Genomic DNA, 15,257 nt, shown 5'->3' with positions numbered 1-15,257 from the left:
ATGTCAAGTTTATGGATTGGAGGCAGCCTCTGATAATAAACAAAAAATGTGTAGCACCACTTAAAAATAAATGCAAATTACATAGAAATATTAATTGATCTGCAAAATCAGTCAGTTCATGAACCACTGAAAATGTCCCAGTGAAACAATGTTCTCCATAAATGGAAAAAGTAGCAGAGAAAGTACCCCCAAACAGGCAATTATAAAGTCATCGTATTAGGATAGATGAATTACAGTACTTTATTACAATATATAAAAAAAATACATACAAGAAATAGTACGTGTAATAAAACCTATCAACATTGACTGAGTACTCTATAAAAAAGCTGAAGCTTGGTGTAAATAAACAACCTATTGAACCCGACGCGTTTCAGAAATGATTCATTTTTTTCATCAGGGGTAAGGTAGAGGATGGATGGCAGAGTTTTTTCTATAATATAGTTGGCATTCGTAAAAATACAGTAAACATTCCAAGCACTGCATACATTAGATGTTAAGTAAATGACATAGCATACAAAAGATATACCATACCAAACACAGCCGTTATAAATGGATGAAACAATTATCCCACCTTCAGAAGTGAAATCACTCTTCTTTAAGTGTTCAAAGACCAGTCACCATTCCCCTGTGAAGTCAGCACTCACCAGAGCGGATTGCTGCCATTACAAACACATGTACGCCTGTGACTCATGTCAGAACTTCCCAACGTGGGTGCAAAACTTCACAATCCTCTGCATCCATTGGCACCTCCAGATGAAACTGAGCTGAGATAAATGAAGCTCACCTGGAGCCAGGCATAATCTCAAGTAGTGTAGTAGTTTAATAGAACAAAATGTAACAGCAATGCACTTGCATAAAAGCCACTGCCGACCTGGGATCATGCAGCAGTGTGACATCAGCACCAGTGACCCCACCCCTAATAAAACATTATTAAGGGGTCCTCTGATAATGATTGCTGTTCTGTACTTTTAAAGGTTTTGACAGTTATTTTGACTAGTTAGTTATACCAAAGGCTTAGAGCATTTTGGATTCCTATGGAACCTCTGTAGTCAGTAAAAAGGTGGTTTATAGTAACCAATGACAACCTGATCTGTTTTGATAAGCCTAACCGTGCTGACTTGTTGAAAGCTTTCCTGTCATTTAATATGATGTTATTCAAAAAATATATTTTGCCAATGTCTTGCCAATATATTTTTACAATATAATTTGTAAATGGTGGGGGTGCAGATGTAATGTTTTCCCCTGCAGAAATTGATATTTTTCTACCCAAACATCCTAATTGTCGGGAATGCAGTGTCATCATTCCCCTGTACTTATGACAGGGGCTTGTAGGTACCTCCAGGCAACAAAAACTTTAGCTTGTATTTGCATGCAGTATTCCAGCAGGAAAAACAGGTTGCAGCTTAGTTACGCGGAGATGGGCAGAGATAGGAGAAAGTGTTTAATTATATTACAGCCAATGTTGATTAAAGGAGACATACAGAAAAAGCTTGTTTGGTTGTACTTCTCCTGTGGATCACAGGAGTGCAGTTTGTTCTGCACTCTTGTGAAGCCCAATGTCGGCTGCCTCCACAGAACCGATCCAGGCTGGGATAGATTGCGACCATATGGTCGGGATCCGCCCAGATCCCTGGACTGGCATCCGGCTCAATCTCTCAGCCGGTGACTGACAGTCAACAGCTCTCTGCTCTCGGAGCACTGAGAACCAAGCGATCAGATGTGTTTGATAGCTCTGTTCCCAGCCTTAGAGCCGGTGGAGCTAGGTAAGTGTGATTCTGAAAAAAAAATCCTCAACTTCTGTTTTAAGTCATCACATACTTTGGGAGTCCGGACTTTCAATATATCAGTTTTATCAGCCTGAAGAAGGGAGTGACTTCCATGGAAGAATTTGGCAACATCAACAGGTTTATTAATTTATACAGAGTACAAACACTCAGCACATTTTAATTGCCTGTGAGCACTCTGACATATGGCTTTTTAATTTTTGCTCATACATACACTTACAAAGCAGTAATAAACTCAGCTAACAATTTGAATAAATGGTCCCGTGTATTGGTCTTGCCATAACTAGCACATTATGGCAGACTTGCCTGTCAGTTAAAGCCCTCAATCAACGATATGTCAATGATATGCTGTCTCCGTTTCAGGTGCTTCTATCTTCACCCGGTTTTCCTTCCAGGTTCACGCTATCCGACCATTTGAATGGCCAGGCCACAATTAAGTCACTCCCAACGCTTGTGCGTGGGAGTAACGATCACAGCACTCTCTGCATTGACGGCATACTCAGTGTGCCCAGAATACATAGTGAACGGCACATCCACAGTGCTGTAATCGGCTCCTGCCGATGTGAATATCTCCTCTAAACAGTGCAAGTTTAGGAGATATTCACTATAATAAGGCTTACCTGTAGGTACAAATGAAAAATCTGACTTTTCTATGTTAAAGCGGAGCTCCATCCAAATGGGGAAGCTCCGCTTGTTCACACCCCCCTCTAGTGCCACATTTGGTACTTTTTTGGAGGGAGGAGGCAGCGAGTACCTGGTTTTGACAGGTACCCGCTCCCACTTCCAGGTAAGATTGCTGCATGGCACTCTGACATTTCCGGCCCCAGAAGACAGCGGGACCATTCAGAAAGCGCAGCACGACTCGCACATGCATAGTTGGAAACAGGCTGTGAACCCGCAAGGCTTCACTTCCTGTTTCCCTTACTACAGATGTTGGCACCCGAAGCCGATTGATGAATCGGCTAGGGGTGTCCTTATATTAAAAGTCAGCAGCTACAGTATTTGTAGCTGCTGACTTTTAATTGTTTTTTTACAGACTGGAACTCCTCTTTAAGTGAACTTGCATTAAACCCTTTCTAAACCTAAAAGCTTATAGAAGGTGCCTTCTGTTGCCTCTGATATCTAGAAAAGCCCCCAGTGTATCCCTCATCAGCTTCCTTCCCTGTGTGGAAACAGTGCACCTACAGCCACCGCAGGGCTCTGCGTCCCGAGCCCACCCTTCTTTGAAGCCTATTAGAGCCTCTGGCTTAAATCACGTGCTTCAAACCCCCCCCCAATTTGAACTCATGCATCCGGCCTCCTGCATGGCGCCAGACGCATGAATAGTGGGGGCGGCGCCAGTGCGCCCCTAATGGACAGACTGCCCCTCCCCTGCCGGCCAGTGCTGTGAATGCTTTATAAGGCAGCAAGCAGAGGTGCGGGAGAGTGGGCGAAACTGCTGCAGGTGGGTGGAGCCAGTACCAGTTTAGTTCTTCCATAGAAAGATGTAAGAAATGTGTGGTGATAAATTTCACAAGGTTATTTTTGGCTCTGCGCTTTGCAAGTTTGTTACATTTCCCTGGATGTTTGCAAATGTATCCATTACTTCTTGGTTGTGTGGACAACTCAGTGGTTATTGTTACATGAAGAAGTTCCATGGAGAAATAATTCTGTTCTATTCTATTGCATCAAACCTCACTTCTTTATTTTCTTATATATCTGGCGTAGTATATTCTTCATTAAGGACAGCGCTATGAGAAAATCATACTTGGGTACACTGTGAGTTGGTAGAGTCTATTCTAATGATGCAAACAGGAAACATACAGCAAAAGCAGCCATTCCCACATCTAGTGAAGGTCACTGAGATTTACAGAATCATTTTTTTATTAACTTTTAGCCTTTTTGCACTGTACAATGATGGCCTTGTGTGTCAGTTTGGCCTTTGCTCTTGTGTCTGTGTTTGGATGGCACATACTTGTATGTCAATATTTAATAGCAGGAAATTGCTTCCAGCCAGTGTTCATTGTTAGGCCTCTTGCACATGGCTACAACAGGGCTGTACAGCATACATCTGGGCATATTTCTCTGCCCTGGATTGACAGGTGGATCATGCAGCTACCCTGTACAAATCAATGACAGGCTGGCTAAAGCTGCAGCTGTACAAGTATATAAGCTACTCAAATTGTTTATATGTGTACCAGGATTTAATCACTGCCCCAAACACAGATCCTCTGCGATCAGGACAGTGATTACTGTATTTATTGGCGTATAACACCCTGAAAATCGGGTGCTAATATTGTGTGAGTGTTATATGCCGATACTGCAATTTGAACTGCCTAGGAGGGAACAGGAAGGGGCGGCGGGATGAGCGCCGTCAGATTACATACAGCGAGAATCTCCTGTTTACTTAGTGGCCTCTTTAATAGGAAGTCCTGTTTCCTGGGTCAGCATTAGACCAGTGTTCTGTCTATCATAGAAGCCGGTCCAGGAGGTGGGACTTTGTATTAAAGAGGCCGCCGAGTAAACAGGAGATTCTTGCTGTATGTAATCTAATGGCGCTCATCCCGCCCCCCGCCCTGTCCCCTCCGAGGCAGCAGTAATCTGAGTTGAGGCTGCAGATGGGCACTGCTTAGGTTGCATTCATGGCAGTGGTGAGGCTGCATTGTTGAGGCTGCATTGAGGGCAATGGTGAGGCTGCAGATGGGCATTGATCAAGCTGCATTGATGGGCAATTGTGAGGCTGCAGATGGCATTGATCAGGCTGCAGATGGGCAATGCTGAGGCTGCATTGATGAGCACTGACCCTTATTTTGCTTCAAAGTTCTTACTTTAAGATGTTTTTTTTTTTTTTCTGAAACTTCCTTCCTAAATGAAAGTGCATGTTATATGCCGATAAATACAGTAGTCCCTTTACAGATGTAAACAATAGGATTTGTGATTGTACCCTTACAGCCCCTGTGTCAGCCAGCCTATCATTGATCTGCCCACCTGTCACTCCTGGCAGAGAAATACACTGCAATGTACGCTGTGTGGCCCTCTTTGGGGCTGTGTGCAGGAGGCCTTACATTTCATGAAAACAATTTTTGTTGTGATTGTTATATATTGCAACTTCCCACATGGATGTGTAAATTGTCCCTGGAATGCCTCCTGTGTGAATCAGTGTGTGAAAATACAGATTTCCCCTCAGGGTGGGACTTTAATGGCACAGACTGTGAAACAATTTGATTAAAAAAAAGATTTTTAATAGTATCAAAAAGTGGTTTACACATAGACAAAAATGTATATAAAAAACAATAGAAATACTGAACCAGCATATATGGATAAGCAGCATCAGATCATGTATAGATTATAAAGCATAATCGATGTCGGCAAGTGATGCTGAATGCATACACAATACCTACGTGTTTCTGAGTGACTGCAATTAACACACTAAGCTAATAGGTTTTTATTCATTCTGTGCAGGCTAGGTGTTTGATAGGACCGGTAGTGCACACAAAAACACAACCTATGTACATAATTAGCAAAAATGCCTGCCCCCTTTTATACAAAACAATCTAGTTATCAGATTTTTATTCTTAATACTGAAGGGTATGTTTAACCAATTGCCGGTCGGCAAAGTGGCACGTTCCTGCAAATTGCCTTACAGGTACGTCTTCCCCTTTAAGAGCTGCCGGAGGCACGCGCCCGGCGGGCGAGATCGCCACCAGCCACCTGGGATTGCGGGAACGAGAGCTAGAATGGGGATTTATAAACACACAAATCCCTGTTCTGTCAGGGTAAGTAGGAACAACGATATGTCTCCTCCCCCAGTCAGTCCTATCCCCATACAGTTAGAAACACTAACTAGGGAACACACATTTAACCCCTTGATCGCTCCCTAGTGTTAACCCCTTCCCTGCCATTAATATTTACACATTAATCAGTGCATTTTTATAACTCTGATCGCAGTATAAATGTCAATGGTCCCAAAAATGTCCCAAAAATGTCTCAAAGTGTCCGATCTCTCTGCCGCAATGTTGCAGCACCGCTAAAAATCTCAGATCACCGCTATTACTAGTAACAAATAAATAAACAAATAATAAAAATGCCATAATTCTTTCCCATAGTTTGTAGACGCTATAACTTTTGCGCAAACCAATCAATATACGCTTATTGCGTTTTTTTTTTTTTTTTTTGTTTTTTTTTTTACCAAAAATATGTATGATCAAATACCACCAAAAGAAAGCTCTATTTGTGGGGGAAAAAAGGACGTCAATTTTGTTTTGGGTACAATGTCGCACGACCGCGCAATTGTCAGTTAAAGTGACACAGTGCCGTATCGCAAAAAATGGCCTGGTCTGTAAGCAGTTAAAAATGTTACAAATTTCACCCAGGATTCCCACATTTTCCAGCTGAATCCAATTACAAAAATGAATGTTGGGAGAAAGTTGTATGAACCTTTCCGTGAAAACATTTATAAATGGAACCCTTAACCATTTGACCTCAGGGGGCTTCATAACCAGGCCACTTTTTGTGATACAGCGCTGCGTTACTTTAACTGGCAATTGTGCGGTCATGCAACGCTGACAGCGCAGAAGTCTTCCCGCTGTCAGAATACAATGACACAGTGGGGAGGATTCCCCCATCTTCATCAAGTGTGTGAATGGGGGAGTGAGGTCAGATTTTTTTTGTTCATCCCACTGGTTGAACGGAAAAAACAGACTCATCTAAGGCCAGCTTTAGTGCATGCTTTGATAAGAAGACAGCAGGGTTGGTTGATTCGTTTAGTAAAGGAAAGTAAGCAGGGCTGACACCACTCTATCCACAACATTGTTGTGTGTTGTCAGCTCACAAAAGGAATTTAAGAGCTGAGAACATTAAAGGATAAGTTCAGCTTTAGTGAAATGTTACGCCTGTATTTTGGGTGTAACATGTAATGTGTTGCTATGCAGCATCCCCCTTCACCCCCACGACCCCTTGTGACAGCGGGCAGGGGTTCTTTTCCCCCCGCCGCTGTCACATTTTAAAATCGACGCAGCTGTGCAGGGCTCTTCCCGCACAATCGCGTCATTCTTTCATTGAGGTCTGTGAATGGATAACCTACATGTCCCATCTGCCACCACGGCAGATGGATTTTTAGTTTTAATGGACTGCGAACCTGCTGATCAGCGTGCTTGTAGTCCCTCTTTTTGTAGAGCTGAAACTAACAGCCCATACAGAGGTACAGGCACAGAGTTTCCTTTTTTAGTGTTTTTTTTTTTCTTTTATTTTCACCTGATGATCTAACCAGTAGTCTACCTCCTGTCTTTGTTCACATATGTGGCCAGGGGGCAGTAAAACCAGGCAATTGAACCACCCGTCTGAACGAGGTCACACTCAAACACAGGTTGAAAGAAAGAAAATTTTCTCCGTTCCCTCATCAACACAGAGCTATTGTATTCTGACAGAGGGAGGTTTCCTAGCCGTCAGAATACAATGGTCACTGCTAACGGCTATAGCCACCGGCAGTGATCGCATGAGCAAAATCCGCCCGGTTGGTTGCACGGAAGTCAATCAATGAATGGACTTCTGTACAACCAGCCTACCCATACATGGATTGAAATTCAGCTGGCGCCTGTTGAACCAGTCAAATTTCAATCTGTCTATGGCCGGCTGTAGTCCCGTTTGTAAACATCCAGAGTTGTCCAAAATAATCACTCAGCTTCCAGGTTGTAGAGGAAATACCTGTAATCTCCATGGTGTAAAAAAAACTCTAATAATGCAGCTATTGGCAATGTATTTGCTAAGTGTAACTTTATTGCCAATAGTAGTATTAATAGTTTTTTTACACCATGGATTGCAGGTATTTTATTTTGCTGGTTCTTCATGTTATTGTGACAGTTCCACTAAATACAGCTATGTGAATACTGTGTTCTTTGCTTTCTTCCAGGTTTGTAATCCTCTCTGTGGTCCTCTTCGGTCTGACCTATAACCCCCATGAAACATGTTCCCTGAACCTGGTGGATCATGGACGGGGGTACCTGGGCATTCTTCTCAGCTGTATGATTGCAGAGGTAGCCATCATCTGGCTGAGTATGAGAGGAGGAATTCTGTACACCGAGCCCAGGGACTCCATGCAGTATGTGTTATACGTGCGGCTTGGTAAGTGAGCACTACATTTTTTTTATTTGCCATAAGGAAAGCAGACGCCGGTTTCACCTAATATATATTGTTTTTTCCCTGTAGCAATTCTGGTGATTGAGTTTGTTTACGCAATCGTGGGTATTGTCTGGTTGGCTCAGTATTACACATCTTGCAATGATGTCACAGCGAAGAATGTTACACTTGGTAAGTGAATCCTGGGATCTTATATGGCGGATATGGTTAGTTTTTTTTCCACAAAAAAAAATTATTTTTTTGAAAAGTTTCATAGGAAATATAGAAAGTACATTGCAGAACATATAGAAGTAAGTACATTTGGCATCGAGAGGGCATTATAATTCAAACAGTTGTAAACAAACGAACCAACATTTAGTGCCCCTCACATTCCCTCCCTAGTAGATCTGGTAGGAAACTAGCCCCTTGTTTCCTAATGATTGTGGCAGGCCCTCTTTGAGTAGGGCAGTGATGCTGCAGTGCTCTATAGCTTATTAGTGTTACTGTGTGTTGAGGGCCAGTAAGGTAGCATAAGGCAGCGTTTGGTTGTACCATTAATCCTATGTTGAGGGAGGGTAGCGTCCGACTCTAGGTCATCTCGCTACCATAGCTCTTTCCTAGAAGTAAATCAATGTGGGGGGGGGGGGGGGGGTAGTGGAGGTGCAGACTGCCAGGGGATTGTGTGGGGAGGGGGGTGTAAAAAATGTACAGGTTCTATTTTTCTTTTGGGTCCATATCACCAAAGGGGTATAAACCCGAATTACAAAAGTCAAGTGCTCTCCTGTGTCAGCTTTTGATATCGTTGTGAGTTCCGGTATTCAAGCCAGGGAGCCCATGTAGTCGAAAAATGCAATATTCTATCCCGTGCGACGTGAATCAGCTCCTCTATCGCTGCTATGTGGTTGATTCGGAGTGTCCATTCCTTCATGGAAGGGGGTAATTTGGACTTCCAATGGACCTGTAAACATAGCCTAGCTGCATTAATCATATGCATGGCTACCGATTTGTAGTATCTTTTGTGGGGAATTTTGGAGAGATGCAAGAGGTATTGCGCTGGCGTGAACTCTAGGGGGAGCGAGGTTGTCTCGGTAGTTATTGCATGGACCCTTCTCCAATATGGCTGGATCATTGGACATGTCCACCATATATGGAGAAGTGTACCTAGATCTTGCTCACATCTCCAACATCAGTCTGAGACCATAGGGATGAATTTGTGGAGTGTTTCCAGCGTTCTATACCATTTCATTTTAATCTTATACCCGTTTTCCTGTGTGTGTACATTGAGGGAGCCTTTGTGGATATACAGGTGAATTCGGTCCCAACTGACGTCCTCTATCACCCTATCTAGTTTGGTTTCCCAGTAGGCGTGTTCCGAGTGCAAGGAAGCATAGGATTCCCCGAACATTGCGGCATAGAGCACTGAAATCAAGTGACTCTGGGGGAGGTACACAGTGATTCCAAGACTGTTGGGGTTTTCCTAAAGCTGTCTCCGTTGACGGGGCTGTCAAGGTAGTGTTTTAATTAAATATAGGCCCAGAAGGGTAACGACTTGGTGTTCGAGATTGCTTCAAGTTCACCCTGTCAGAGGAATCTTCCCCTTGTGAAGAAATGTTGAGCTTCCATTTCCAGGTGTGGCCATTCAGCCACTAGGTAGGTCTGTTCCATTCCAGGAGGGAAATCTGGGTTGCCTTTAAGAGGTGTGATTGCGCAGGTTTTTTCTGAAAGTGAGTGTACCCTGCATGCCTTGTCAAAGGCACTCAGGGTCGCACCGATAAGAGGAGGTGCTTGAGTGGCTGCCGCTATGTATTTTTGTGGGAGCCAAGGAGCTAAATGCAATTCAGTCCCCGAGATCAGTTGTTCTAGCAATACCCAGCCCTTGTGTCATTTATGGAGTCTCTAGTCTACTACTTGGGTTAGGTGTACCGACCAGTAATACCTCTGCAGGTCCGGGAGGCCGATTCCGCCTCTTGGAGGCCCAGAAGGGGAACGACTTGGTGTTCGAGATTGCTGCAAGTTCACCCTGTCGGAGGAATCTTCCCCTTGAGAAGAAATGTTGAGCTTCCATTTCCAGGTGTGGCCAATCAGCCGCTAGGTAGGTCTGTTCCATACCAGGAGGGAAATCTGGGTTGCCTTTAAGAGGCGTGATTGCGCAGGTTTTTTCTGAAAGTGAGTGTACCCTGCATGCCTTGTCAAAGGCACTCAGGGTCGCACCGATAAGAGGAGGTGCTTAAGTGGCTGCCGCTATGTATTTTTGTGGGAGCCAAGGAGCTAAACACAATTCAGTCCCCGAGATCAGTTGTTCTAGCAATACCCAGCCCTTGTGTCATTTATGGAGCCTCTAGTCTACTACTCGGGTCAGGTGTACCGACCAGTAATACCTCTGCAGGTCCGGGAGGCCGATTCCGCCTCTTGCTTTTGACAGTACTAATTTAGCCCATCCAATACACGCTATCTTGGTTCCCCAGAGAAAGGCCCTACACATTTTCTTATAGGTTGCGAAGAAAGAGGGTGGCAAATGGATCGGGACAGTTTGGAATTTATACAATAAACAAGGGGGTACCATCATCTAGAGAATTGCAGCCCGACCAAACCATGATATGGTGGGGGCTTCCCATCCATTGAGATCCTGCTGGATCGTTCTTAATTCTGCTTGGAAGTTTTTTTGTACAAATCTTTAAGTTTACTAGGGAGTTGTATACCTAGATAGGTAAGGGCATCTGCTTTCCAGTGAAATGGGAAGTTATTCTGACATAGTTGAACTATTGTGGGGGGTAGTGAATGGATTACATTGCACAGAGCAGGTAAGTATGACGTGTTTGTTATTTAAAAAAAAAAATAAATAACTTTTACAGTCACTTTAACTATGTGCCTATCAATGTATAACGTGTACTGTCTGTCTGTTTTTTTTTTCTCCCTGCTTTTCAGGGAGAAGAAACAGACAGATCACTGTTCACAGAATAGTGTTCTGTGTTTTTGTAAACACATAACTCTTGTGATTGGCCACAGCCAATTAGCTGACTTCAGCCAAAATCATTGGCTGAATTTAGCTGCCAAACTTGGGCTGTGTCCAATCATTTTGCGTGCATGCGTGCCCTGAACCCAGAAGAAAGGCCGCAATGCACAGGTATATCGCCTGGAGATGCTGCCTGCTGGCAGTACAACTACTGTGGGCAGACGGCAAGCCATTAAAAATGAATGAAATATCGTTTTTGGTTTGTAGTGCTCAGATGCAATTTTAGTTCCGCTGCAAACAAAGTCTGTTACAATTTACAATTTTAAGTGAAGAAAAATATGCTGTGAGGCACACTTGTTGGGGTGCCATTCAAAATGAATAGCGCCACAGACTGTGTGCTACCATGAGTTGCGGTAACAAGAAGTAAAAAGTGCATTTTCCTGCATGTTAACTCAATGCATAGCTGTGGGTCCAGCCTAAAACTGGCAGTTAATGTGTAAAGAAGACAAAGCCAGATGCCTGAACATGTCCAAATACTGGGGCACACTGACCACCAATCCTGTCACTAAATAGAACCCATGGTTCCTACCTTATACACAGTAGAAATCTACCCAAATCTTTTTATCCATTTTTGTTCATGTTGGATAGAGCAGGGTTAACACCTCTGCCAGTTTTTTTTTTTTTTTCCCTGTGTCCTCATTTGGCAAGGTTTAGTGTGTTACCTGTCCCAGGTGGCACCAGTAACTGGAACACACAGGGAGAAAGACATTTAAAGAGAAATTAGGTTCTAACTCTTTCTCATCCTTCTGTTGCAATTATAGTGGAAGATTAAAGTAATACATAGGAACAATGAATTATAGCTTTTGCTTGTTCTGTATTCTTTGGGGCTAGGAAGAAGGAGAGCTAAGTGAACCTGTTCAGGGGAAAATCAAAGTTTCATGTTAAAGTGATACTAAAGTCTCGTGTTTTTTTTTTTTTTTTCTAAAATTACCAAACATGTTATACTTACCTGCTCTGTGCAGTTGCCTTTGCACAGAGCAGCCCAGATCCTCCTCTTCTCAGGTCCCTCACCGGCTCTCCTGGCTCCTCCCTTCTGTCAAGTGCCCCCACAGCAAGCAGCTTGCTATGGGGGCACCCGAGCCGAAGCTCTGTGTGTCTATTTAGACCGGGAGCCGGGGTTCGGCCCCCCCCGCCCCCTCTCTCTCCTGATTGGCTAACTGACTTTGACAGCAGAGGGAGGCAATGGCGCCGCTGCCATGTCTCAGCCAATCAGGAGGGAGAGTCCCGGATGGCCGAGGCAGACGTGTACATCGCTGGATCAAGAGGAGGCTCAGGTAAGTATTAGGGGGGCTGCTGCACACTGAAGGTTTTTTATCTTAATACATAGAATTCAATAAGATAAAAAACCTTCTGCCTTTAGAATCACTTTAAAGCTGAACTCCAGACAAGCAACAAACAAACAAGCAATTGAGATATATATTTAGGAACTGTCTTAATTGGCAAAATATATGTAATTCTGTTCAGCCAGCTTGTTATTCAGGCACCTGCTATAATACAGCACAGCCTGTTTGCCTTTCTATGTGACATATAAGTAATAGTTTGGTCTACAACTCCTCTTCATACTAGCTGTATTTAAGGTGGTTGTAAACCCTTACATATACCCAGTGAAGTGACTGAGCTCAGGTAGTACACAGAAATTAAACAAATCCTCTTGCATAAGTTGTACCTGTTTATCTGCAGCAATCACTATGCACAATCATTCAAAGCATACCGTTTACACAGCATTTCTGATGGTCAGATGACAGGGGCGGGGATCTGAAGTCACACACTGCACAGCATAGAGCAGGGAGCTGAGTGTAATGTGGGACCTGAGTAAAGGGAATGGACACGCTTGTCCTTAAAGGGGAGGTTGTATCTGTAAGACTATATAAAGGTACCTACTCTTTATCATGTTAGAAAACTATCAATTATTACTGGTTTTAGTAATAACTTAAGTAAGCTGTGAAGGACCGCTGTAGACCAGCACAGGGTCCACTCACACTCCTGTAGCAAATGATTCATGTCTGAAAAGCAGTGTGTTATCCACAAGAAACTTTATTTGAGACTGCTCAGAGAGAACATAGTTCTGCTATGGAGTTCTGTCTGGGCCATCTTTAATAAAGTTTCTTGTAGATGATACCAGCGGTGTGTGACCCTCCTTTTCAACTGGCATAGAATTGTATTATCTTCATGATAATTATAAGCAGATGTCCAGGGCTTCATTTCAGTATAATAATGCACTACACCCTTCAGGAAGGTATGTTGCTGTATGGTTCTAGATGGGTAAATAAAGTGGCTTTTAAAATAGCTATTTTTAAAAATGGGAGGGGGGGAGGGGGGGGATTAGTGCCACATCTCTGTACACATCACAATTGAGAAAAAAGGAACAAAGCTACCATTTGGGACATTGGAGGCACACCATGTTACATTCAAATATTTCTTCTTTATTAATAGATCACACATAAAAGCAATATACACTCACCAGCCACTTTAGTACACCAGTTCAATTGCTTGGTGACACAAATTTCTATACAGCCAATCACATGGCAGCAACTCAATAGATTTAGGCATCTAGATGTGGTGAAGATGACGGACTTGCTGAAGTTCACACCGGTCAGCAGAATGGGGAAGAAAGGGCATTTAGATGACTTTGAAGGTGGCATGGCTGTTGGTGCCAGATGGGCTGGTCTGAGTATTTTCACACACAACCATATCTAGGGTTTACAGAGAGGGGTTCAAAAAAGAGAAAATGTCCAGTGAGCGGGAGTTGTGTGGACGAAAATGCCTTGTTGATGTCAGAGGAGGATGGGCAGACTGGTTTGAGATGATAGAAAGGCAACAGTAACTCAAATAACTACTTGTTACAACCAAGGTATGCAGAATACCATCTCTGAACACACAATACATCCAATCTTGAAGATGGGCTACAGCAGCATAAGACCACACTGGGTGTCAGCTAAGAACAGGAAACTGAGGCTACAATTCGCACAGGCTCACCAAAATTGGACAATAGAAGATTGGAAAAACGTTGCCTGGTCTTATGAGTCTTGATTTTGGCTGCAACATTCAGATAGTAGGGTCAGAATTTGGAGTAAACATGAAAGCATAGATCCATCCTGCTTTTGTATTAATGGTTCAGGGTGATTGTGTAATGGTGTGGGGGGATAATTTCTTGGCACACTTTGGGCCCCTTAATACCAATTGAGCATCATGTAAACACCACGACCTACCTGAGTATTGTTGCTGACCATGTCCATCCCTTTATGACTACAGTGTACCCATCTTCTGATGGCTCCTTCCAGCAGGATAATGCACCATGTCACAAAGCTCAAATCATCTCACCACTGGTTTCTTGAAGATGATAATGAGGTCACTGTACTCCAATGGCCTCCACAGTCATCAGATCTTAATCCAATAGAGCACATTTGGGATGTGGTGGAACAGGAGATTCACATCATGGATGTGCAACCGACAAATCTGCAGCAACTGCGTAATGTTATGTCAATATGAACCAAAATCCCTCAAAACCAAAAACACCTTGTTGAATCTATGCCACAAAGAATTAAAGTTCTGAAGGCGAAAGGGGGTCCAACCCTGTACTAGCAAGGTGTACCTAATAAAGTGGCCGGTGTATATTTTTTATTGTATTCTACATAAACGTGTGAGATGTCCAAATAGAGACATTATAATCAACCTCAGATCAGGTAATGCATTTGTATCATGAAATATTGACCTTTTGTGGCCTGACGGATTTCATGGACATTGTTTACTTCTTCAGGTGCCAGCAATGTATAGTATTTATACAACACGGTATACTCATATTAGGTTGTCACCTTACATGGAGAACTTGCTTTTAGTTCCCGGAAGGAAGATCTGATGTTTTCTAGATAATTCAGTAAGCACATGCCAGGTTGTACAATCTGTAGTTGGTAAGTTGGGCTTGATTTGGAATTTTGTAAAAATCTAATGATAGTACAAGGTTACTGTACATAGTTCCTGTATTTTATGATGTATGATTATATCTTCACTGAACGGTTTCTTCTTTTTCCTTGTGTAACTGTTTTTATTAAATAATTCTTCTCCCACAAGGGTGTTTTTTTTTTTTTTTCCTGCAGACTGCTCATAGTCTTTTTGTGATTGTTTTTTTGCAGGAATGGTGGTATGTAACTGGGTAGTCATACTCAGTGTCTGCATCACAGTACTTTGTGTCTTTGATCCAACTGGAAGAACTTTTGTGAAGTTACGAGCAACAAAGAGAAGGCAAAGGAATTTGCGCACATACAACTTGCGGTGAGAAAAAAATCCTATTCATCCTTAAATGTTTTAGCATTCCCTATAGGTTTACAGTTCCATTGTCTTCTGCACAGTGTAGCTCATTCTTCAGTATA

General features: G+C 43.0%; 1 protein-coding gene across 3 annotated transcripts in view; it reads left to right on the top strand.

The window, feature by feature from the left end:
- DAGLA (diacylglycerol lipase alpha) overlaps nt 1-15,257 on the top strand; it is a 132,317-nt gene that overhangs the window by 53,476 nt on the left and 63,584 nt on the right. For all 3 annotated transcript variants that reach the window (XM_073604664.1, XM_073604666.1, XM_073604665.1), the window contains exons 3-5: nt 7,672-7,883; nt 7,968-8,069; nt 15,021-15,159. In XM_073604664.1, coding sequence (XP_073460765.1) covers nt 7,672-7,883; nt 7,968-8,069; nt 15,021-15,159 — 453 coding nt within the window. The remainder of the gene's footprint in view (nt 1-7,671; nt 7,884-7,967; nt 8,070-15,020; nt 15,160-15,257) is intronic.

This window comes from Aquarana catesbeiana, linkage group LG11 (assembly GCF_042186555.1).
Source record: "Aquarana catesbeiana isolate 2022-GZ linkage group LG11, ASM4218655v1, whole genome shotgun sequence".
Lineage (NCBI taxonomy): Eukaryota > Metazoa > Chordata > Amphibia > Anura > Ranidae > Aquarana > Aquarana catesbeiana.
This window is presented reverse-complemented; position numbering and strand designations above follow the sequence as displayed.